This window comes from Paracoccidioides brasiliensis, assembly GCF_000150735.1.
Source record: "Paracoccidioides brasiliensis Pb18 unplaced genomic scaffold supercont2.12, whole genome shotgun sequence".
In the NCBI taxonomy this organism is placed as follows: Eukaryota; Fungi; Ascomycota; class Eurotiomycetes; order Onygenales; family Ajellomycetaceae; genus Paracoccidioides; species Paracoccidioides brasiliensis.
The window spans coordinates 463,382-484,247 of record NW_011371369.1 but is presented as its reverse complement, the minus strand read 5'-3'; the positions used below and the strand labels follow the sequence as shown (position 1 = coordinate 484,247).

At 48.4% G+C, this 20,866-nt stretch overlaps 8 protein-coding genes across 8 annotated transcripts; 2 read left to right on the top strand and 6 right to left on the bottom strand.

Annotated features, from left to right (window-relative positions):
* Positions 1-387: 387 nt before the first annotated feature.
* Positions 388-1,239, top strand: PADG_07728 (uncharacterized protein; the record flags this gene model as incomplete). Its single annotated transcript, XM_010764716.1, has 2 exons — positions 388-772; positions 875-1,239. 2 exons carry the CDS (start codon positions 388-390, stop codon positions 1,237-1,239), a joined length of 750 nt encoding a protein of 249 aa, XP_010763018.1.
* A 2,971-nt stretch (positions 1,240-4,210) lies between these two features.
* PADG_07726 (rRNA-processing protein PWP1) lies at positions 4,211-5,978 on the bottom strand (the record flags this gene model as incomplete). The annotated part of the gene is made up of 2 exons (XM_010764715.1): positions 4,211-5,621; positions 5,710-5,978. The coding sequence occupies 2 exons, from the start codon at positions 5,976-5,978 to the stop codon at positions 4,211-4,213; spliced, it is 1,680 nt and encodes a 559-aa protein (XP_010763017.1).
* A 675-nt stretch (positions 5,979-6,653) lies between these two features.
* On the top strand, positions 6,654-6,845 carry PADG_07725 (uncharacterized protein; the record flags this gene model as incomplete). The annotated part of the gene is made up of 1 exon (XM_010764714.1): positions 6,654-6,845. The coding sequence occupies one exon, from the start codon at positions 6,654-6,656 to the stop codon at positions 6,843-6,845; it is 192 nt and encodes a 63-aa protein (XP_010763016.1).
* Positions 6,846-7,272: 427 nt separating this feature from the next.
* On the bottom strand, positions 7,273-8,465 carry PADG_07724 (rRNA-binding ribosome biosynthesis protein UTP23; the record flags this gene model as incomplete). The annotated part of the gene is made up of 3 exons (XM_010764821.1): positions 7,273-8,114; positions 8,218-8,307; positions 8,378-8,465. The coding sequence occupies 3 exons, from the start codon at positions 8,463-8,465 to the stop codon at positions 7,273-7,275; spliced, it is 1,020 nt and encodes a 339-aa protein (XP_010763123.1).
* A 599-nt stretch (positions 8,466-9,064) lies between these two features.
* On the bottom strand, positions 9,065-9,949 carry PADG_07723 (uncharacterized protein; the record flags this gene model as incomplete). The annotated part of the gene is made up of 1 exon (XM_010764820.1): positions 9,065-9,949. The coding sequence occupies one exon, from the start codon at positions 9,947-9,949 to the stop codon at positions 9,065-9,067; it is 885 nt and encodes a 294-aa protein (XP_010763122.1).
* A 1,378-nt stretch (positions 9,950-11,327) lies between these two features.
* Positions 11,328-12,787, bottom strand: PADG_07722 (uncharacterized protein; the record flags this gene model as incomplete). The annotated part of the gene is made up of 3 exons (XM_010764819.1): positions 11,328-11,383; positions 11,492-12,147; positions 12,324-12,787. The coding sequence occupies 3 exons, from the start codon at positions 12,785-12,787 to the stop codon at positions 11,328-11,330; spliced, it is 1,176 nt and encodes a 391-aa protein (XP_010763121.1).
* Positions 12,788-14,651: 1,864 nt separating this feature from the next.
* On the bottom strand, positions 14,652-16,163 carry PADG_07721 (uncharacterized protein; the record flags this gene model as incomplete). The annotated part of the gene is made up of 2 exons (XM_010764818.1): positions 14,652-15,911; positions 15,993-16,163. The coding sequence occupies 2 exons, from the start codon at positions 16,161-16,163 to the stop codon at positions 14,652-14,654; spliced, it is 1,431 nt and encodes a 476-aa protein (XP_010763120.1).
* Positions 16,164-18,108: 1,945 nt separating this feature from the next.
* Positions 18,109-20,412, bottom strand: PADG_07720 (uncharacterized protein; the record flags this gene model as incomplete). Its single annotated transcript, XM_010764817.1, has 3 exons — positions 18,109-18,623; positions 18,703-19,768; positions 19,888-20,412. The coding sequence occupies 3 exons, from the start codon at positions 20,410-20,412 to the stop codon at positions 18,109-18,111; spliced, it is 2,106 nt and encodes a 701-aa protein (XP_010763119.1).
* Positions 20,413-20,866: the final 454 nt, after the last annotated feature.

Below are 20,866 nucleotides of genomic sequence, written 5' to 3'. Positions count from 1 at the left end.
AAAAAAAAAAAAAAAAAAAAGAAAGGTGCGTGTGTTCAGGGAAAAAGGGCGACGACCAGGACGCCAGACCGCAACAGCTAACAAGGTGGTGGGTATAAAGGTTCACAAAGGAGTGTGAGAAGAAGAGAAGAGAATTGGAGAGACAGAGGGTGAAATCAGAAGATATCGACGATACACACAGCACAAAAAGGACAGAGGACAGTAAGAGAGAGGAGAGAGGAGAGAGGAGAGAGGAGAGAGAAGAAACCAGCTGAGATTCGGAAGAAACACAAGAAACAGCGCGCTCCTCCCCAGAGAGAGGAACGCAGATGCAGACGCACACGCAGGCACGGGTTGGCTGGCTGCTGATCTCCTCCCGCCGCTGACGGAGCGACATGCAAGGGCGAAATGGGGCAAACCAGGCGATTCGGCGGGGATTGGGGCCAGGAGGGGGCCAGGATAGGGGATAGGGCAGGCAGTTACGTGCACATATTAATTTGGGGGGTCACTAGACAACAGTTTAACTTCCTCTTGCTCCCTCTCGCTCCCTCTCCCTCTCGCTCCCTCTTTGACTGGCGATGGCGATGGAGGACGCCCACCACACGAAACAACGCGTTGGTTCCCCTGGCGCCCCTGGAACACTCCTGCAGCCGGGCCTGTTCAGCGGGCACGACTGAGCAGCGACTGCAGTGGGAACAAGCCAATGGTGCGCCCGTCCCTGGCCCTGGCCCTGGCCCTGGCCCTGGGGACCGGATTAAGGTGGAGCCAACACGACATGCTGCGACTCTGGGTGGTAACTCTAGCCCGGAGACGGCCAGAGTGGGACCCGCTAACCTAACAGCCCTGTCAACTCTCTCTGTTGACTTGATTACTGAACTACCGCTAACACACTCAGTCGAGCCCTCCAGAGCCCTCCCTCCTGGCTTTTCGGTGCCCTCAGCCAACTGCTTGCCCGATCCCAGTCCTGGCGATTCGGTCTTTACGTTCCTCAGGCACCTACACCTACCCGTTCATTTCCTGCTCCTCATCCTCGGAGCCTGTCCCTCAGGAGCCAAAGAAGCAGAGAGTCAAAAGAGTCAAACCTCAACAGGCTCAAACTTTGCCAGAAACAACCCTTTCCCCCCCGTCTGGACTCCGTTCCATCAGGCAGCTTCCTCTGATTGGGCGCAGATCCTTCAGATGGCTCTGATCCCTCGCGTCCCAGCCGCTGACTCGCTGACTGGCTCCATGAAGCAATCCCTGTCTGGTACCTGGCCCTAAATCAAATGGCTCTCTGCGACCTTGAATCCCACATCTGAACCTTCTATGCCAAACACGGGCTAGTTTTGAGCCACTGACAGGATGGGGAGTAATGGGAATGCCACTTTATTTTCTTCTTTCTTTCTCTCTCTCTCTTTTCCTTTTTTTTGTGGCTCGAAGGGCGGGCGGCTAGGAGAATTAACATGTGGAGAGACGTGTGTTCCGGAGGAGTTCCATAGCTATCTGCGTCGTGCTGTGGAGAATCTATATATTATCCATCTTCTTTGTCTGCGGAGGAGCGCCACCGGTAGTTATCTCTTATCTTCTGACCAACGCACTTATCGACTCGTGATCGACTCGAGAGCCCGTTTTTCTTGGGAGGTTTTATGTTTCTGACATCGAAACACTGTCACCTTAAGCGCAGAACATAAAAACATCACAGCACATACGTTGATTAATAATTGCTTATTCCTCCCTCTCTCAAATGCCGATTGTTCCAAGTTTAAATCCGTAGACGATCTGCCACGTTGAAATCAACAAACTATTATTAAAAAACTGTCATCTTCTCTGTTATTCACCTTTCCCGGACCAATAATGCTTCTACCAGGAACCATTAATTGGAAGAACCCGACATTTTATTCTCATATCCCTTACATGGAAGCGCCAGGGGGAAGTTGTCCCTTCACCTAGCCTAACCTAACCCTCCGATAGAAACATAAGAAATCAGCACGAACCTCCCACGCCCATGGCTCATGGGTCCGGTCCTACGAACCCATCTTCAGGATGCGATGCTATTCTTGGTTATTATTATCATCCCCACTGGCGTCGGTGGTAATTAGCTGATAATCCCACTCCAACCTCTCATCCCATCGACCACTCGAAGGGGAAAATAAAGATATTGAATGAACTCCAGAGATGACCCGAGAACAAAAATATATCCCCACCCCAAGACAAAATATCTCTGTCCCCGACTCTGACCGAACACAGGCGAATATATCCTCGCCCAGGGATATGCAAGGCCCCCATTTTGCGGAGATTTTTTTTCTTTCCATTTCTCACCGTTGCATCCGTTTCACAATCTTGATCACTCTGGGTATGTACGTACTCCAGATGCAAGTCCAAGAGGGGGGGGAGCTCAACTCGCTTAAATCAACAGCAGCCAATGAACATGAGCGAACCAAGAAACTACGCAGGCTTGGGCAGCGATCTTGAGAAATTGAACCGGTTTCAATATCGCCCACAGGTCCCCAGTGTTGATGGTACATGTCAAGCTTTGATATTCCGACCTCCCTCGCTGGGCTGGGAGGAGGGTGGGGTTCGTGCGGGATGACGATAGGTTCGTGATGGCGCTGGAGAATCGAGGAATGGAATGGAGATCATTGAACTGGTCGTCTTGTTGGGCTCCCTGGTCCCTAGGTGTCTGCCTGGTGGTTTGACTCCTGTCAGAAGCAAAGCAACTGGCAGCAGCAAGGGGGGTGAGGTTAATACTGATTTTGTATTTTGATTTAGATGTGGATTTAGATGTAGATGGGAAGAAGATGAAATGGAAGGATGAAAAAGCAGAGGTCACCCTTTTCTTCTCGAATTCAAGACTTTTTCTTTTTTTCTTTCTTTCTTTCTGTCCACTATCAGCACCCAACTGTTTGTAATTTCCTTGCACAGGAGCAAGGGTTTGTTGCTTTGTGCCAGACGTGGGCCTCCCCAAGGTATCCATATCCATGCTCCCCAACAAGGCAATATCTTATTAAATAATTTCGCTTCGCAATCCATGAATAATCCGTTTTCCTTCTCTATCTTTATATCATATGACGCGTGCCTGGAACTCCGAAAAGATTAGGGGGGCCGGGACTTTGGAGAGGAGATAGATGTTGAAATAGGTAGCATGAATGGAGCTTTTCTTTTTTCTTTTTCGTTTTCTTTCCCTTTCCTTTCCTTTCCTTTTCTTTTAAGATGAAGTTGACTTGGGTTGGATATAAGCATCAAACGGAAATGAGCCTGCAAATGACCGAGGCCTGCATTGGTCGCCATCTGCCAGTGATGCTATATACACCAAAGGATGCAAGGAGAAATCATCATGAAATGACCTAAGCTTATTTCATTCCGTTTCAACCCTTTCTTTTTCATGCTCCTTGAAGCATGTAAATTATCCGTGGCTTGCTGGTGCCGAAAACCCTTGTTCACGCTGTTTGACGGACCCATACGTAGATGGGAAAGTTATAAATAACTTGCTGACCAGCAGAGCAAGCTATGTTCATTTTCCATATGTTAAAAAAAAAAAAAAAAAAAAAAAAAAAAAGCTCGCTCATAAGCAAGTGGCCATCCTCTTCTCCTGTCTGCTATTATCTCTACCGCTTGCTCTGGCCATATCCCCATTGGAGGAAGTGGTGAGATTGCCTCTGATTCTCGTTCAGCGGAGAGAGAGACGTTGTCTGGATTGCCAGAATTCAGGCCTTCAAACTCGGCACCACGGTCAACATGCACTTTAACCTAGGTGAGAGGGGAAATAATATACTGAGCGTAGGGAGCATCCGCAGAGCTCTGGGTCCGTCATATTTGAACGGATAGCAATTAAGAGAAGAGGAAAGAGGGCAAGGGGGCAGCACGAAGATGTAGCAATAGAAGGGAGCGCAAAGCTTTTGAACCTATGACATTCTCCCTGTCTGCCCGGTCTAGTCGGCGTTGGCCTGCGGGTGACCTCCAGAGCTGCCCGATATATGTATGCAAGGTGGCATAAAAGCAGGTCAATTGTTTGCTCGCTCTGACCATCACATACTGTTTGTGGAAAACGGTAACATAACGGGGTCATTAAATAGAAAAGAGAAAAAAAAACCCCCAATCGCGTAACCATATTATCCTTTTTTTTCTCTCAGCTAGTAATTGAAACAAACGAATAAAAGGGACCACAAACTCTGTAAAAATGCTCCGTGATAAGGGTAGTGATACTAGTAACCTGAAAAATAACCAGAGACAAGAGAGGGGGAGGGGGGGGGATTTAATCTTCATCCATGGACTCCCATCCGTCCTGGCCATGCTCCTCGCCCACCGCAACACCTTCACCATCTTCTTCATCATCATCTTCTGAATCACTGCTATCATTCTGCGAAAGGCCAACCATCCGCTCCTTAACCTCCTCCTGCGCCGATGGTTCCAACCGCGAAGCAAAAACACGACGCACAGCAGCATTCGTAGATGTATCCCAGATCTGAACCACCCCTTTACTCCCCGCAACCGCAAGGCGAAAACTGACCTCCTGATCCGGCGCAAATGTCGTAGAGAATACCTTCCCAACCTCAAGTTTCCGCGAAACAACCATGTTGGGTTTATTGTCCTGCACATTCCACAGCTTCACCTGCTTGTCGTTGGATCCCGTGACGAGGAAACCAGGGATTGTCGGGTTGACGTCGAAGGACGAGACAGAGGAATCGTGCGCTTGCAACATCCACACAGCCTTGGCCGATTCCTGCCGGGCGTCGTGGCAGTACACCATCCCGCTGTCTGTCGTGACGTAGAAGAAATTGGGATCGTGCGGGTCCCACCGGACGTTCTCGACATCGCTGTCTACCCGCCATCTCGCAACCTTTGCATCGGGAGCTCTCATGTCACCAGCTACGGCGGTCTTATCGTAGCTTCCGCTCAAGAGGACCGTTGACTCCTTCGGGTGCCAGTCCAAGGAGCAGATTTTATCTGTGTGGTTTGTGTAAGACTTAGCGCATTTGGTTGTGGTCAGATCCCACAGTTTGACGGTCTGATCTGCCGATGCGGATGCGAGGAGGTTGCGATGCTGCCTGTTCGCTGCCAGAGCAAGGACGGCGTCCACGTGGTAGTCTTCGTTTGCCTTTTTGGACTTTTTCTTTTTCTTTTTCGTGCTTGTCTCTGCGCTTTCTTCCCGCCCACCCTGACCCAGGATGGCGTTTGGATACATACAATCCACAATGTCTAGGTCCCAGATTTCGATATCCGGCTCCATCGTGCCAATTGCGACAAAATTTCCGCGTGTTCGGTTTTCAGAGTTGCGACCAACGGGTATATCCAGCCACTCGAGGCACAGTGGGATAGCAGGTAGCATGATATCGTGATGCACATATAAATTATCCGCCTCGTCCTCGTAGACGTATACTTCCATATGCGCAACCTCATCCTCCACCTTCCCCGCTAAGAGAAGATTATCTGTTGGTAGAATTTGTAATTCCTCTCTCTCATCATCATCATCACCGTCGTCGTCAGCTCCCTCCGGGATAACTAGGTATGGATCCTCTTCGTTGGGCTGGTGATATGCAAGCGACCTGACATTGCCGAACATCGTGATTTGTTCGCCATCCTCATCCACAGGGTCGCTGTCATAATGATCAAGGTCGTACTCCTTTAGGTCATCATCATTAATGCTCTCGTCGTTCTTGCTCCCACTATAAATAACACACACACACACGCACACACACGCGTACATACATTAGCAAGCTGAGCCTTTTTCTTGTATTCGGAAAAAATGCATACCCATTTGCCTCTTCTTTTTCCTTCTCCCTTTCTTTCCTGCCCCCCTCCGTAGAATCTCCATCACTCTGATCATCTTCCTCCTTTCCCACATCCATTTGACCCTTGTTGGGATTATCCTGTGCTCGTTTTAGATCTATCTTTGCATCTGCAAGCTGAATCTTTGCTAGCTCCGATATCCGATTGATCTCCGCCTCGTCGATTTCATATTTTTCTGGAAACGGGGCGGCCACACCGCGGCGCACCCATGTAGTTGCTGTTATCATAGACATCTTATCCTTCTTGGAAAAAAGCCAATTGAATGAAGGGTATTATAATTTAATATTATTAGAATCGTGCGCGTTGCGGAGGTGGTTAGGTTGTGGTAAAACACCTCTTTTCGCGCACCCGGTTATGAAAAGAAAAGTAGTTCCTTTCCTACAAGAACCATAAAAAGATTCCAGGGAATGAAGAAACCCGAATTAAAAGAGAGCGTCACTCACCATTTGCGCTCCCGTTTGGGTTGTTCAACTTCATCCCCAACTTTTTTTTTTTTTTTTTTTGTGGCTTTTTTTTTGCATGAGGGGACACATCTCCGCGTAACTAACTACTCACCGCCAGGCAGAATTAACGATTGCTTGCCTTGGCTCGGCGAAAAACATCGGATGACAGCCGCAGCGGAACCTATCAAGACTTCATTCAAACATCAATTTAACCACAGAACAACCACAGAACAAGAACATTGCATATCTTGCGATCCCCTAGACATAACCGCCAATTTGCACAATCAATACCCCCAAATCATCGACAACAACTTCCCATAATTTCCAGGTTACATAAAACAAAATGCATTCCCACCTGCATACCAAACACAACACAAGTACCGTCCCCTCCCCGCTCTTCCCAACCATTCCAACCCCCCACTAACCCCAACAACCTCACCATTCAATTCAGACTGCGAAGAGATCATGACCATGCTCGACGAATGCCACGCGCGGGGGTTCCTACACAAAGCATTGGCCGGCTGCAACGAGATCAAACGGGAAGTGAACCGGTGTCTCGGAAGAGAACGATATAAGCACGCACAGAAGAATCGGGAGAAGGCTAGGGAGAACAGGAAACGGATTGAGGAAATTTGGAGGAAGGACGATGAGGCATGATTGGGAGGAGTGGTGGGAGGGTGGTTAGTTGGCTGTGGCGAGATTGAAGTCGGGTTGGCGGCCGGGACTGGAGCGAGGCGGGGAGGGGATCTTTCTTTGGCCTGGGGAAGGGTTGTTTTTGGCGTTTTTTGTCGTGTGCTGGCGTACTCTATGATCCAGATCTGGGTTTTATAGATCTTGCTTTGGCTTTTTGATGGACTCTCTTCTCCAAGCACAGCCATCATGGGGATGATATGTAGCAAGACTTTTTCTGCGCAGACATCTCCGGTTGATGACTACCCAACATTTGTATAATTGTATATCTATATCCGTTCATTAATGAGTGTTCTAAATTTCTGCTTTTCAGAGTGCTTCTGCATAACTCTTGAAGAAGCCAGGAAAGACTATCAGAAATTGTTAGAAAGTGTATTATTGCGGGTATCACGACTCAAGAGCAAGGCTCATCCGATTGCGTCACGCCAGCCTCCCCTGCCTTATCCGATTTACGAGATTTATGCCTTCTCTTCCTCTTTGTCTTCCCGGTTGGTTCTCCGCCGGCATTCGAAGGCTCCATTCTATCCGCGCCCTTGAAATCGGATGCAGGGTGTTGCTCGACTCCACCAACTCCTCTGTCCTCCTCCCCTTCTCTACCATCATCTTTACTAGTTGGTTTAATCTTGCTCTTCGGCTTCTTTACACTCAGCGGATTAGGTCCCTTAACTTTCTTCGCCTTCTTTCCCTTCACGGGTCCAGGCCTATCCCCCCCCGCCTCCTCATCATCACCATCATCGCCCCTCTTCCTCTTCCCCGCCACAATCTTAGTAACACCAGCCTTGAATTTCCCCCTCTCAACCCCTTCCCTTACTCCCTCCGACGAATTACTCAACGGCTCTAATATCATCACAGATCTCTTCACATATATAATGGGGACACCGGGAATCTGCCGTGCCCCTCTCCGCAGGTAATTTGCCGGCGCCTCCTGAGCCGGAGTCGCAGCAGACTTCCATTTCTGCTGGTTACGATTATTACTAGCTGTCGACTCGGAAGCCGGCGACGGGTCCGCAGTGGCCAAGATGTAGTGCTCTTTATTTTTCTTCAGCTCAGAACTGGGCGATAGGAGAGAGAGGAGACAGTCGACCTCGTCGATTGTTTTGGATTCTTCGTTGTGGGAGCAGTAGCGGAGGGGGAGGATGGTTGGTGGCGGGAGGTGTGGTGGGCGCGTGTTTGGTCTGGAGTTTGGTTGGGGGGGCGACGAAGCCATGACGGCTGCGAGAGAGCATTTTGTAATAACTAAGATAGGTTGTGAGCAGGTATTTTCTTTTCTTTTCTCAACAACGGAGCATGAGGAGAGGGAGGCGGCGGTCGCGAAGGCGGAGAAAGGGAAAACATATACATGGCTTTACTTTGCCTTGCAGCGTTCGTTCGAGGGCAGGCACGAGGTCCATTTTGAAGGAGTATATGGCGCGTAGGAGATTCGAATCCACTGCGCATACGTCAGTTCACTTGATATATAAATAAACATATATAGGGGTACCCCAATGCGAGAAACGGACCGAGGACTTGATAGGGCTCGCGGAAGCCAAATGTGAGCTCATATTGGTGCATAAGCTTGCGATACTTCTTTGACCGTTTTGCCCTCATCTTAACAGCTCAACATGAGCGATTGGGGGTGATTTATGTATAATGCATGTATGTACACAGAGCAAGAAAATATGCCGAGTTGGGCCGAGACAAATATTCGAGGTCTGGGATATTTCCTAGATAGGAAACCTTCTACGCCAAGACCTGGAAAATCTGGTGATCCATCCGCCCTATTTAGGACTAGCTCCAGGGTTTTCCTCTCAAAACAGCTTAGCGTGCCGATTGTTTGGCTTTAACCGCTTTTGACTTCAGCCCTAACCTTGAACAAACGGTCAACTTCATCTGCTTCCATCTAACTATGTATCTTCTGTTTCGCCTTTTATGCAATCACTTTGAACAAACAGTAATATAGAAATCTTGGCTCTGCTGGCTAGGAAAATGAAAACCGGTAGCTATCTACATTCAACTGTCAAGTTCGGGACCTCAATGGTAGCTGACAGCAGGAGATCATGAAATGGTTTCAACTACACAATGAGAACAAATTTACCATGGAAACTAGACAAGCATTGAAGAGGCGACCGCTCTAGCTCCCAAATTCATTTGACCTGCCCTGAGCCGAGCGATGAACTTTTGAAAGGAGCAGCCCATACACCTCCGTCTCACCCTAACCGAAGCTGAGGCAGCACGCTTCTAGCAACATACAACGGCGAAACTCCAAGAACCATGGCATCCTGCAACCCACGAGCCAGTCGCTGTACAGTCGCATGTCCCCCTTCTGTCCGGGCACGATCCTTGTCTCTCATATGATATCGACGCGTGTCTCTGTCTAGATACACCAACATATCAACCGTCTCCCCGGTTACTGCAGCTGCAACCGCCGTGCATGATTGCCTTTGATTCCCCCGTGCTCCCTCTTCCACCATCGCAGAATCCACAGACAAGCACGAGCTGCCCATCTTATTGATGAACCTTCTGCAATGCGCCCGAACACCAACAAGCGCACTATAGTAATTCCAACCCGCAACCTCTCCCCCACTGCCAAAAAAGGCCCCTCGCCCGCCAAGGTCTCTTTGCAAAACCTCCCTAACATCCCGCCCAACAACCACCGCCCGACCAGGGAACAACTCAACAGCCAACACTACCTTCTCATATCTGTATCCCTCCACATCCTCCCCTGCACCCTCTTTCCCACAACTGTGCTCATATAGCCCCTCCTCATCATCCGAATCAAGCAGATAACAGAGCCCCTCGACCGTTTCGCCGGGACTGGGGATGACGTTCGCTAACCCCTCCTGGTCAATTTGCCAGCGGTGGTCATGTAGGTGGCCGTGGCCTATGTAGCGGCTGGAGGGGCAGTGGGAAGCTAGTTCGGAGAGGGAGAGGTGGGTGCCGTAGGCGAAATAGAGGGATTGGCATTTGGGCTTGGATGTGCAACGCTCGTTTGGTGTAGGGCGTTGGCTCTGGGGCGGGGAGGGTGGTGGGGATGGTGGGGACGGTGGGGGGAAGGGAACGGGATCCGTGAAGGGTTTGTGGTTAGTGGGCATTTCTTTTCTTTTCTTTTTTTTTTTTTTTCTTTTGTTTTATGTTTTATGTTAATGGTATGTGGAGCAAGTATCAGAGCAAGTATCAAAGTGTGGAGTTTGCTTGTTGGTGATGTTGCTGGAGGGAGAATGTAGGATGAGGGCTTAGTTTTATGTTCTGCTGAATGGGATGGTAGAGTGTTGAGGAAGGGGGGTGAATAGTGGTGTTGATGAGCGTTGAAGCAGATGGAATTTTCTTCTCCCGCGAAGAAAGGTTATTCGGAAAAGTGAATATCTGTGATATTCAGAGGGTTGATAGACCATAAATAGCAGGGAAGGGAAAGATACACTTCACTTCTTCCGGATAGAGTAAATTTTCATATATATAGAAATTATCAGGCAGATTCTTGATACTATCAGGAAGTCCTGCTGGAATAAACATGCCTATTTTTTGCTTCACAGATACATTTCATTGCGGAGTGTATTTTCTCACAATAACACAGCATAGATGGCAACATGTCCAAACCAGATAAGCATCTTTCATGAAAGAGGGAAACAACATCCAAAATCCCTTGGAGAGTGGAAATGGGAAGAGAAGAGTTTTTGACTGTTTGCAGTCCAGAGTGCGTATATGCCCCCCGCTAGGACGGGTGCAACCTCTCCCATAGGCATTCTTGTGCTCCCCAGGAGACCTGGTCAACACAGCTTCACCTCAAGCCCTTATTCCTTGATATCTCCGCCAGCACTTGACTTGATGCAGAGGCAAACAAGGGAAGGAACGAGGACGAACATATAAAATCAGGTTTAATGAGTTGGAATTGGTTGGTTGGTTTATTATGTGCCTTTTAAGCAAGATACGTAGGCATATACGTGACCAAGACTTAATCAAAGCCTTAACTGGTTAATTAAAAGTGCATTCAACTGCAGTACAGGAGGAAAAAAGACGTTAAGATCTAGATAAAATTTCTCTATCTCCCAGATATTGATTCCCACTAGGGGAAATCAACGTGTGGTCTCTCCATGTGCATCACGTTATGTCGGGCAACGTCATGTTAACAAAATGGCAATGCCAAATTCGTTCCCGAATATTCTTGACACTCGGGATTGTTTGTTGGCGCCTATGGACTCGAAGTCGAACACAGGGACAAGCGTGCGCGATTGCCCCGGGATCATGTCTTGACCTCCTGCGTGGTATGGAGGGTTAGCAAGCAAGGATTTACAGAGCAGAAGAGGGGGGACCTATTACCAAACAAGGCAGACAAATGCTACTCTGACCGGGAACAAGTCTGAGGTGGGTGGGAAGGAATAGAGGACGGCCAACTTTCGGGAAGATCTAAGTTGGCAATCCTCTCCCCTCAGTACGCTGGGCATCCATATTTCACAAAACACAGGACACCTTTGTTTATTTGTTCCGTTTCATACACATTCCAATGATCACGCTGATATCGTCCATCTTGCCTATAGCGCCATCAGTAATGGTTCAATCGCAAAATGCACTCGAGAAGCAGGGGAAAAGGAGGCAGCCCAAATAAAAAAAAAAAAAAAAAAAAAAAAAAAACCATATACCCCCTTCAATAGCCAGCCCCTCCTCAATAGCCTTTTCCATGTACGGACTTTCCGCAAATGGATCCTGCGCAATAACCTTAGCAGCCTGCAGCAGGCGACGGGCTACATAAACCATCCTCCTGTCTCCATCGGGCGTATTCCCAGCAAACGAATCATCCGCCCTCTTCCCAGATTCCCACTCCTCCAAACTGTCCAAAACAACCTTGAGCACCTCATGTTCCCACAGATTATCCACCACGCCGTCTGACACGGCCACTACAATGTCTCTCTCTTCCAGCTCGACCCGCGTCAACACCGCATGTTCCCGCGGGGTGTCTACGCTATTCGTGCCCAGCTGCATGGGACAGTCGAACCAGTGCCATTGGCCCTCCGTCTTGAAAACGACCCGTTGTTCGCGTGGTCGGACTACCATCACTTGGCAGTCACCCAGGTTTGTTACGTAGAGTGTCGGAGCCAGAAACCCATCGTTCAGGGTATAGTGTAGCAGGGCTGTGGCGCTCGTCGTGGTGCCCAGCCAATGGTTCGGGTAGGAAGTTGCTTCGATGGTGTGTTCGTAGGCGCGTTGTAGGAGCGAGACGGGATCTGGAGCGGAGTCTCCGGTGACATTGCGCTCAACCTCCAGAGCCCAGAAGTGAAGTATAAGCCTGGACCATAGCCTATAGTTGAATAACATATATTAAAACAAAAACACACACAAACATACACACACACACACACACACACACACACACACACACACGCAAAATAATTCAGCTTCAGCTATGAGCCTTTTATATTTCTTGTAAGAGATTTGATATATATAATATATGCATGCATAAATTTGTTTCCTTACGCTGCATGGCCCTGCGGCTTTGCTGCCCACGCTCCTACACCGTCGTTGACACCCAGATAATTCTCAGACACAAGAACCGCATCGTCGCCATTTGTCAGGCCCCTGACTAGCTCACCATTCACCCACGGCCGCTTATCCTGGCTGCGAAAGTGGGTTGTCAGGGGATCGGAGAAGGAAGTCGACGGGATCGAAAGGAAGGGCGGCGGAAAGGGACGCGAAGGCCTCTTGGGGCACAGGGCATAACCGGTTTCGAAGCGGAATGGGAAGTTCGAGAGAGGAGGGGGATCCCTGTGGGAGTCCGCTGTGTCCGTTGTGATGCCGTAGGTCGGCAAGGCGGCTCTGTAGCGGACGAGGGTGCGGCGGAAGAGGCATGCCGCTTGTCGTCTATAGGAGAGAATGGATGGGGAAATGGAAGAAGAAAAGAAAGAAGAGCACTGCGGGGGGAAGAAGAGATTAAAGACCATGCCAGCGTAGTAGTAGTAGAAGTAGTAGTAGTAGTAGTAGTAGTAGTAGTAGTAGTAGTAGTAGTAGTAGTAGTAGTAGTAGTATTAGTGATTCGCCTTGGCCGCGCATAGGAGGAGGGGTTCGTTAGCACATTCCTGCGGAGGAGGGGATATACGGGAAAGGATATGATGTGATGTGATGGAAATAATAGGTTCCGGTGAACAGTCGGAGACGGAGATGGGCAAGATGGTGAGGGGTAACTAACTAACTAGGGCTGACACAGCATAAATAAACAGGCGGAGCAGCCCAGATGAACCGCCCCGTTTGGCCGGGCATGAACTGGTTTGATCAAAGCAACGCGAGTCAGCTAAATCCTTTTTGTTTCATTTAACGTATTTTCTGGTTGGAGGGGGATTGTTCAACTAATTGCTAGATTCAAAATATTATTATTATTATTCGATTCGATGTATACGGAGTAGGTCGATGAATAAACGTGATAGAATAAAACTACACAGACGCAAGCAGTTGTATTTATTTATTCCCAAATAGATATGACAATTGCTATGTAAATCGCTGTGAAACTTGCTGCAGAATTGCTGTATAGATTGCTTGTGGAATTGCAGAACTTTTTGACCCAGCGACCTTGCTCTGTAACTAGTTTTACTCTCCCCCGTAGACCCCACCCGTTGTTACTCTCTCCACGGTTCAAGGTGTCGAGATTCAAGCTGCCATCCATGGATAGGTCGGTCGGGTCTCCCCCTACTCATTCCACAGCCTGGAACAGGACAGCTACCTACCTTGCTAGCTGTATAAATAGATCGGATGTCCTCTTAAGGCCTATCTATTGACGGAGTAGTTACTACGATGTTGCCTGTAAACGTGCAATGATGTTAACTTAAATACGTATATTCAATTCGTCACATACACCTCAAACGTCACCCCATCCCAAGCTGATGCAGAGAATAATGTAGGCCTCAGAATACTCGTCTGTGCCTGTTTAGTGCACACGATCCCTTCAAGAGAAATTCCGGGAAAATGCGTAAAGCACGAATTGACGAGATTGCAACAAAGGGGGGAAGAATACGAAATCTCCCCTTTCAGCAACTACCCGTTCAAATTTTGGCTTATCTCAATTTGAACCAACCTATATAGCTGATCATTGGAAATACACATATATATCCAGCAGCCATAGGTTTCAGTGGAGAAGAAGCCCTTCGCCTGGTTTAAACTCTTCGATTACTCGCCTGCTTTCCCTTCTCTTCTTGTTGTTATTGTTTTTTTGACAAGGGGCCTTTCAGCATGCGGATTGGGATTCTGCCAGGCGATTGTTTCCCGGGAGATATTTGGATTGGGCGTTGTATAGAAAGATGGGCTACGTAACTCTCTAATAATAAAGTCTGGACAATAATGACAGTCGTTTTAGATGCTGAGCTTCGGCCAGAGATTGGAGCTTGTGTGAATTAAAAAAAAAAAAAAAAAAAAAAATGGTAACTTAAATTAGATTTACCAAACTTCTATTCAACATCCTATTTCGAAACCTCGTAGGCTCAACTATGACGAGACAACCATTCCGACTCTGATTTCCCATTTCCCGGTTCTATCCCATCTCACTTTGTCATTGACTTCGTAAATCGTAAAATAAGATCACACAAGAAGTGAAAAGCAAATGTACCGCGAAAGAGGTACTAACATCCCCATAAACCTTAACCTCTTTCCTCCCATGCTCATGTTCATGGACGTCCCCTCAAGTACAGTATATAAACCCATTAAAAAGAAATAAAGAGAAAGAGAAAGAACGAAAAAGGAGAACGAAAAAAAAAAAAAAAAGAAAAAGAGAGAGAAAGATACAACCGAACCCTACCTTTCTCATATCTACAAGCCTCCTTACATCATCATCATCATCATCATCATCATTTCCTCACGATGCGCCAACACCTCCTGATGAAAAGCCCCAACACTCTTCTTAATCTGAATATAAACTTCGAAGAAGGTCATATCCGGCCCCACACGAACAGTACACAACCCATCAGCCAACTCACGTGCCAAATCCGCACAGTGCTCCGAGAAAAACCGCGTCGGATCCGTGGCAACCGGTTTCTGATCAAACACGTCAATGCCGTCGTCGTCGGAGAGATCGCTCAGGTGAGCAGTGCAGGGGCAGACTGGGGCTTCCTTGACGGTGCATTTGCGGGAGCAGACGCAGTGGCCCAGACAGACGCAAAGCTGGTCGCGGACGTATCCGTGCAGGGATCGTTTGCCCTGGAAACGTCTGAACTCGCCGACGGAGATGCCTTCGAGTCTAGCGTAGGCGGCTTCGCGGTTTGCTTCGATGTAGCGGTGCTTGGGGAGGAGGCGGTCTGTGGAGCTTGCGGAGGAGGTGGAGGAGGAGGAGGAGAAGGAGGTGAAGGAAAAGTTGGAGCTGCTGGTTGAGATGCTGTGTTTGTGCTTTGTAGATGTTGGGTGGGTTGAGCTGATTGTATCTGCGCCTGTGGCGAGGGCGTAGTAGAAGCTGTGATTGCTGCGCCTGTTGCGGTTGCTGTTGTGGTTGCGGTTGCTGTTGCTAGAGTTCCTTTGGCTTGTGAAACGGAGATATTTCTCCGACATCGTCGCGAGAATCATGCAGGGTGCGTAGCTGTACATGGGATCTAAGCCGGTCCACTCCTTTTCGGACAGAGATTCGCGAGAAGACACGACCCGCTCGATATATCCGCGATAAACTCGCAAGTCATCCAGATGGCAATTAACGCCTAGGTTGCTTGCGGCATAGACTTCGATGACTCTCTCCACATAAGCCATTTGCTTCTTGTGGATGAGCTCTCTGTCGAGAAGGCCGCAGATATCATCTGATTTCAGCAGGCGTTTGCATGCCTGGAAAATCATGTGGACGCGGGTGGTGTTCGGAAGGTATTTTCCAACAATAAAAGGGGCCAGAGTGCGTCCGTTGCGCATAAGCTCTGTATCGCCACTGGCGCCACGCTGGAAACTCTCGCAAAACTGCACGTTGGAGATCTCGATATTCAGGTGTGCATTGAGGATATAAAAGAGATCTTCTATGGTCTCGAGAAGACGAGGGATGGAGTCCTGCGTCATTTGAGCCTCGACTCGATTGACGTGGTATGTAATGCTGGTGGATCCGTCATCCATCTGTCCCATATACAAGGTTAGCTATGCACTGCATCTGCGGTCGTACTACTGCGAGGAGGGAAATTTTCGGCATTGCTTTACCTCGACTGCAAACGATGTCAAGACAGCAAGGAAGAGCTTGGCGACGGCATAAATCTTGGAATACATCACCAAGATGCGGTCACGTCTCTCGTTCGCCTTCTTTTCGCGCGCTGTATCATGGACGGGATCATATGTCATTGGCAGCAGTAGCTGCTGGTCATCTCCTGCCATCATGGGAGCAACTTTCAATTCCTGTATAGTGCTGGTGCTAGAAACTGGAAGGGGTTGAGCGGTTTGGGATATAAGGAGAAATAGGGGTAGAAAGATAGAGTGAAAGGGAAGAGAGAATTTGCAGTGCAGTATAAAACAAATGAAGGGAATTTGGATTTCGACAGCTTTGATTCTTTCTTTTTAAGCCGTCCTTGTAGTAAGCAGGATGGGGACAAATATGAGCTTTGTGAGAGGAAAAAAGAAATAGAGAAAGAAAAGAAGATGAAGGGGAAATGAGCGGGGCCTCTCTGGAGCGGGCAATAAGGGGGTGGGGGGCAGTGACTCCCGTCCATTATGTCCCAGCCCCGTTGAGTATAGGAAGTATTGTATATTTGAATATTCACCCGTTTTGTTGACAGTTGAGGTCCCTGGAGTTCTAGAGCTCATAATTTGTTCATAAAAAAAGGGGGGGGGGGGGGGGGGGCTGGTTGGGAGTGAATGGAGGTGAAGATACCTACACCCAATTTCTCCGCTCCGCCATATATTTGCGAAGGCGAGAGTGGCGCAAAGAGCTTTCATTCCCCTTCTATTGTGACAAGGTTGCTCTGTACGGGTGCACTTATATATATAATGCCCTTTGTACTTAACTCGAAAGGGGGGCGGGTATAATACTACCTAACTCTCCTGTATGAATGACCAGCAAACCTCCCTCTGCCTTTTTTTTGTTGAATGATGATTGACAGACAATAGGCAGCGTTAATAGCCATCGGGTCATTGACTCCTGCTCTTATTGATATATCATTCACGGATCATTGAATTGAATGCTGGGAGATTTTCCTTTTTCTTTTCCCTTATTTTTAAAGAAGGGGGGGGATGATGTATGATAACGATCTCTCTCTGCAGAAATGATTCCGTCACCCTAGGGAACGAAAGAAGATGCCAACTGATTGGCTAACGCGCACTCCGCTAGCTCCAGGATAGGGCAGTGAGTCCGAGCAAAAGAATACCAAACAATACATAGATAGATAATGAATAATGAGGGGTTTTCGTGTCCTTGGAAGGAACTGCTGCTTTTCCAAATCTCCAATACAGATCAATCCCCTCACTTGCCAAAAAGGTGCGATGGATGTTAGGACACTTGTTCAACTCGGAGGCAATAGTAATAATCTAGAGCATAAGCCTATCATAACTATCATATAAGGGGGAATGGGGATAGTAAACTATCTGTAGTGGTGTTCTCGAATGCACAAGAAATTTTACCTGTCGACGATACAAGAGCTCGCCATTTTGTAAGATCTGGCAAGGAGATATTCTTGCATATAACCAATCTGGTAAATCGCGGGTTCGCAGCATCATTCCAAAAGGAAACAGAAATAAAGGGCAGCAAAGTCATTGAATATAAACATTATACATACGTAGATATATGTACGGCACGAGATGAAAAGGGTCAAGAAATAGGAAAACTGGCAAACGATTCCAAAAATAAAAATGACCTTCAAAGAGCCGCCGCCACCTAGTGTTTCGCTTCTTTGACCTTGAATAAATGGCCGGACAAAATTAAAAAAGTACATGGGCATAAAAAGGGGTAAGCGAGATATCGCATAAATATGTGCTTTTTTAAGGATAAAGAAAGGGGAGGCCGCGATATAATTGAGGCATGAGGACCGTGACCAGGGCTCACTATTAGATATCGCACTCCATGTGTCATCATAAGAAGCCATTCACAAAAATCGTAAAAGAAAGTTCAAAATATAAACAATATAAATGAAAATGTATACATCAAAGAAGAAAATATGAAAAGATAAGATGAAGGTGGAGAAGATATATTAGTCGAGATTAGGCAAGAAAACAAGACTGGACCACCCAATCAGTAAATCATGGTTGAAAGACAAAGGAAGGGAATCACAAACGAGAGAAACACGAACAAGGTGAGCTCCGGTACACTATGTTCAGTGGGTTATCGCAGTTAACCCTCCTCGACCTTCTCTTTTGGCTTTTCGCTCTCCTTTGCCTTCTCGTCATTTCCTGTGTACTCCAGCAGCCTCGACTCGGTCAACTTCAGCTTCTCCTTGGTTTCCGAGAGTTCCTGCTGCAGCGACTTAATATAAACAATCGCTAGCTCAACCGTGCTCGCCTTGCTGATTGATTGCGTTGAATTCGATTTCTCTGGCGTTTTGGTGCTGGTGGTTGTGCCGCCGCTCGCTCCGTCACCGTCACCACCACTACCACCAGCTTTGTCCGCCTTTTCCCTCTCCCGGATTAGTGCCGGTGGGAGTAAGCCTTCGATCTCCTTGAGTGCAGTATTGATACGATTTCGACGTCCCTGCTCAGCTAGTTTATGGTTTGTGCGCTTTGAACTTAGGTTTTCGGCCAATGCATTTGGATACGATACGCCTGGTAGAAGGGTGCCTTCGATGATATGTTGGTAGTTGGATTTGGAGGCGAGGTAGAGAGCTGAAGTTTCAGGAGTCATATTCAGGACTATTTCCAGTCGTAAAGATTCAATAACTTAGCCATCTGGATTACGATACGGGGGATAAAGAGGTGTTTGAAGACTTACCATCGCCGCGAATTAAGGGTTGAATACTAGGGCTGATTTTTGGTCGCAATGCAGGACTAACTTGGGAGGAACTAATGCTTGGTCGCTTCTTCGATATCCTCCCGTTCAGTTTCGAATCGACCCTCTTGATCCCAACTGGTCCAGTTGGGGATGGCATGGCCCCGACCTGTGGGCTTGGTACAGAAGAAACAGCTGGGAGATCCGAGGAACCACTATTCATGGGTTTTAGTTTTGGCGTCTGGTTGGCTGAGAACGTGGGAGTTGGTTCGGGATTTGTCACGATTGTACCAGAGGAAGCGGTAGCGAGTTCAGAATTGGATGACGCCGCTTCGGGTAATAAGATATCCTCCATCATCTCGTCGGGGTATTCGTTAACGACGCCTCCGCTTCTCGAGAAGTGTGCCCCAGAGTTTTGCACTGGCTGTGGTTGACTCTGTAATTTCATCAGGGTCGCAGGGGTTGCGGCTTCCCTGGCTATCGCCTCAGATATTGATTCTTGCGCGCCCAAGCCTGGAGATTTCACAGAGCGCGGGAGCGCAGGAGGGGGCATCAACGGCTCTGATAGCGGTTCCGGAGAAACAGAATCCTGCCCAGAACTTTCCGTGCTTCCTGGATGACGATACCCATCCATCGGATTCGCTGGCAGTCTACTTGAAGACTTCTCATGGTTCGCAGGGTAGAAGCTCTCTTCTGAAGGAACAGCTGAATTGGAGTACGTCTTTCGTCGGCTAAGGGGGCGAACTGAGGGGGACTGTCGAAAGAAGCGCGCAGCTGCTCGAGTCGGAAAGGACTGTTTTCGTCGTGGTTTCCGCGAAAAGACGGGAGATGATGGAGCTGAGGAGGATGGAAGGTGATTTGTGGCGTCTATCGGCGAAGAAACAAATCCCAGATCTGGGCCCTGGCTGGTGGTCCCATTGAAGATATAGTTATTACTATTTGCGTTCCCCGCTTCGAGTGCGGGAGATGTAAGGGGGGTAAAATATTCGCCAGGGACAGTATACTCGGGAAGGCGAAATTGCTGATCCAAGGGCGTCATTGCAGGTGACAGCAACGGGGTGAAAGCGCTCTATTCAATCTGTTAGCATCTTATATCTCCCGCATGAAAGCCAGATCTTTCTTCCGTTCCTCCTCTCTTCCCCTTCCTTGTTTGCCAACTTGCGCAATACTCGTGCCGTTTTTCCATACCTGGTCATCAGCAGCCCTCGGGTAGTGCTCATAATGCCGCCGGTTACCAGTGTCCAACCTGGCGAGTACATTCGGAACCCCAACGTGCATCTCGGCACTGTTTGGTGTTGGAGGGATGTATGGAACTTGGCCATAATTCTGAGGGAGGAAGTTCACTTGTTTCTGGACGTAGTATTGCGGCTCTACATGACCGTTTGTGGTATTGATGCCTTGAACGCCCATCGTGTGGTGCAGTTGATGCAGTGCAGGTTGGTAGTTCGGGGCTTGAGAAATACCCTGCATATGCTGCTGGTGGGGTGCCGCCATCCTAGGTGGTTGAATATCCTGCATCGCAGTCGAAACAGCAGGGCTGGAAGAGGTGTTAACGGCATTGTGCGGCTGGTTTGCAACTTCATCCATTTCCGCAAAGTTGAAGTCGAAGTCCAAGTACTTGGAAAACTCCTCCTCTCCAGAGACGGGAACTAGGAGGTCTCCGTTCAGATGCTCCGGCCAAGTCGACAATGAGGGGTCTATCTCTTTCGCCATAGTGGTAAAGTCTTGACTGCTCTAGGCCTGCGATGAGATTGAGAAGAATAGGGAGACGACCGCAGACGAGACGGGAGACAACTGGCGTACGGAGGGATCAGATGTGCGTGCGGCCTTGGCCCCGGGGGAGAAAAAAACGACAGCAGATCAGAGGAGAGAAGGGGTGAAGAAGAGGAGAGGAGAGGAGGGGAGGGGAAAGGGGGGGGGTGGGGGGGGTGGTAAGGGGGAAAAGTGACCCGCACTTTGTTGCAGCGGGGGAACCTAGAACACCTAACTACTCTTTGGATCTGTTTTCGTAGCCGACAAAAATAGGTCACGGATACAGGAAAGTTCGGGGGAAAAATCAAAGATTGGAACAATCCCATTCAAAAAGGAAGCAAACAACGCACCGAAACGTTGCTGTCTGATGTCTAAAGAGGCCTTTGCGGCATGCGGGGGTTTTTGTTTTAATGTG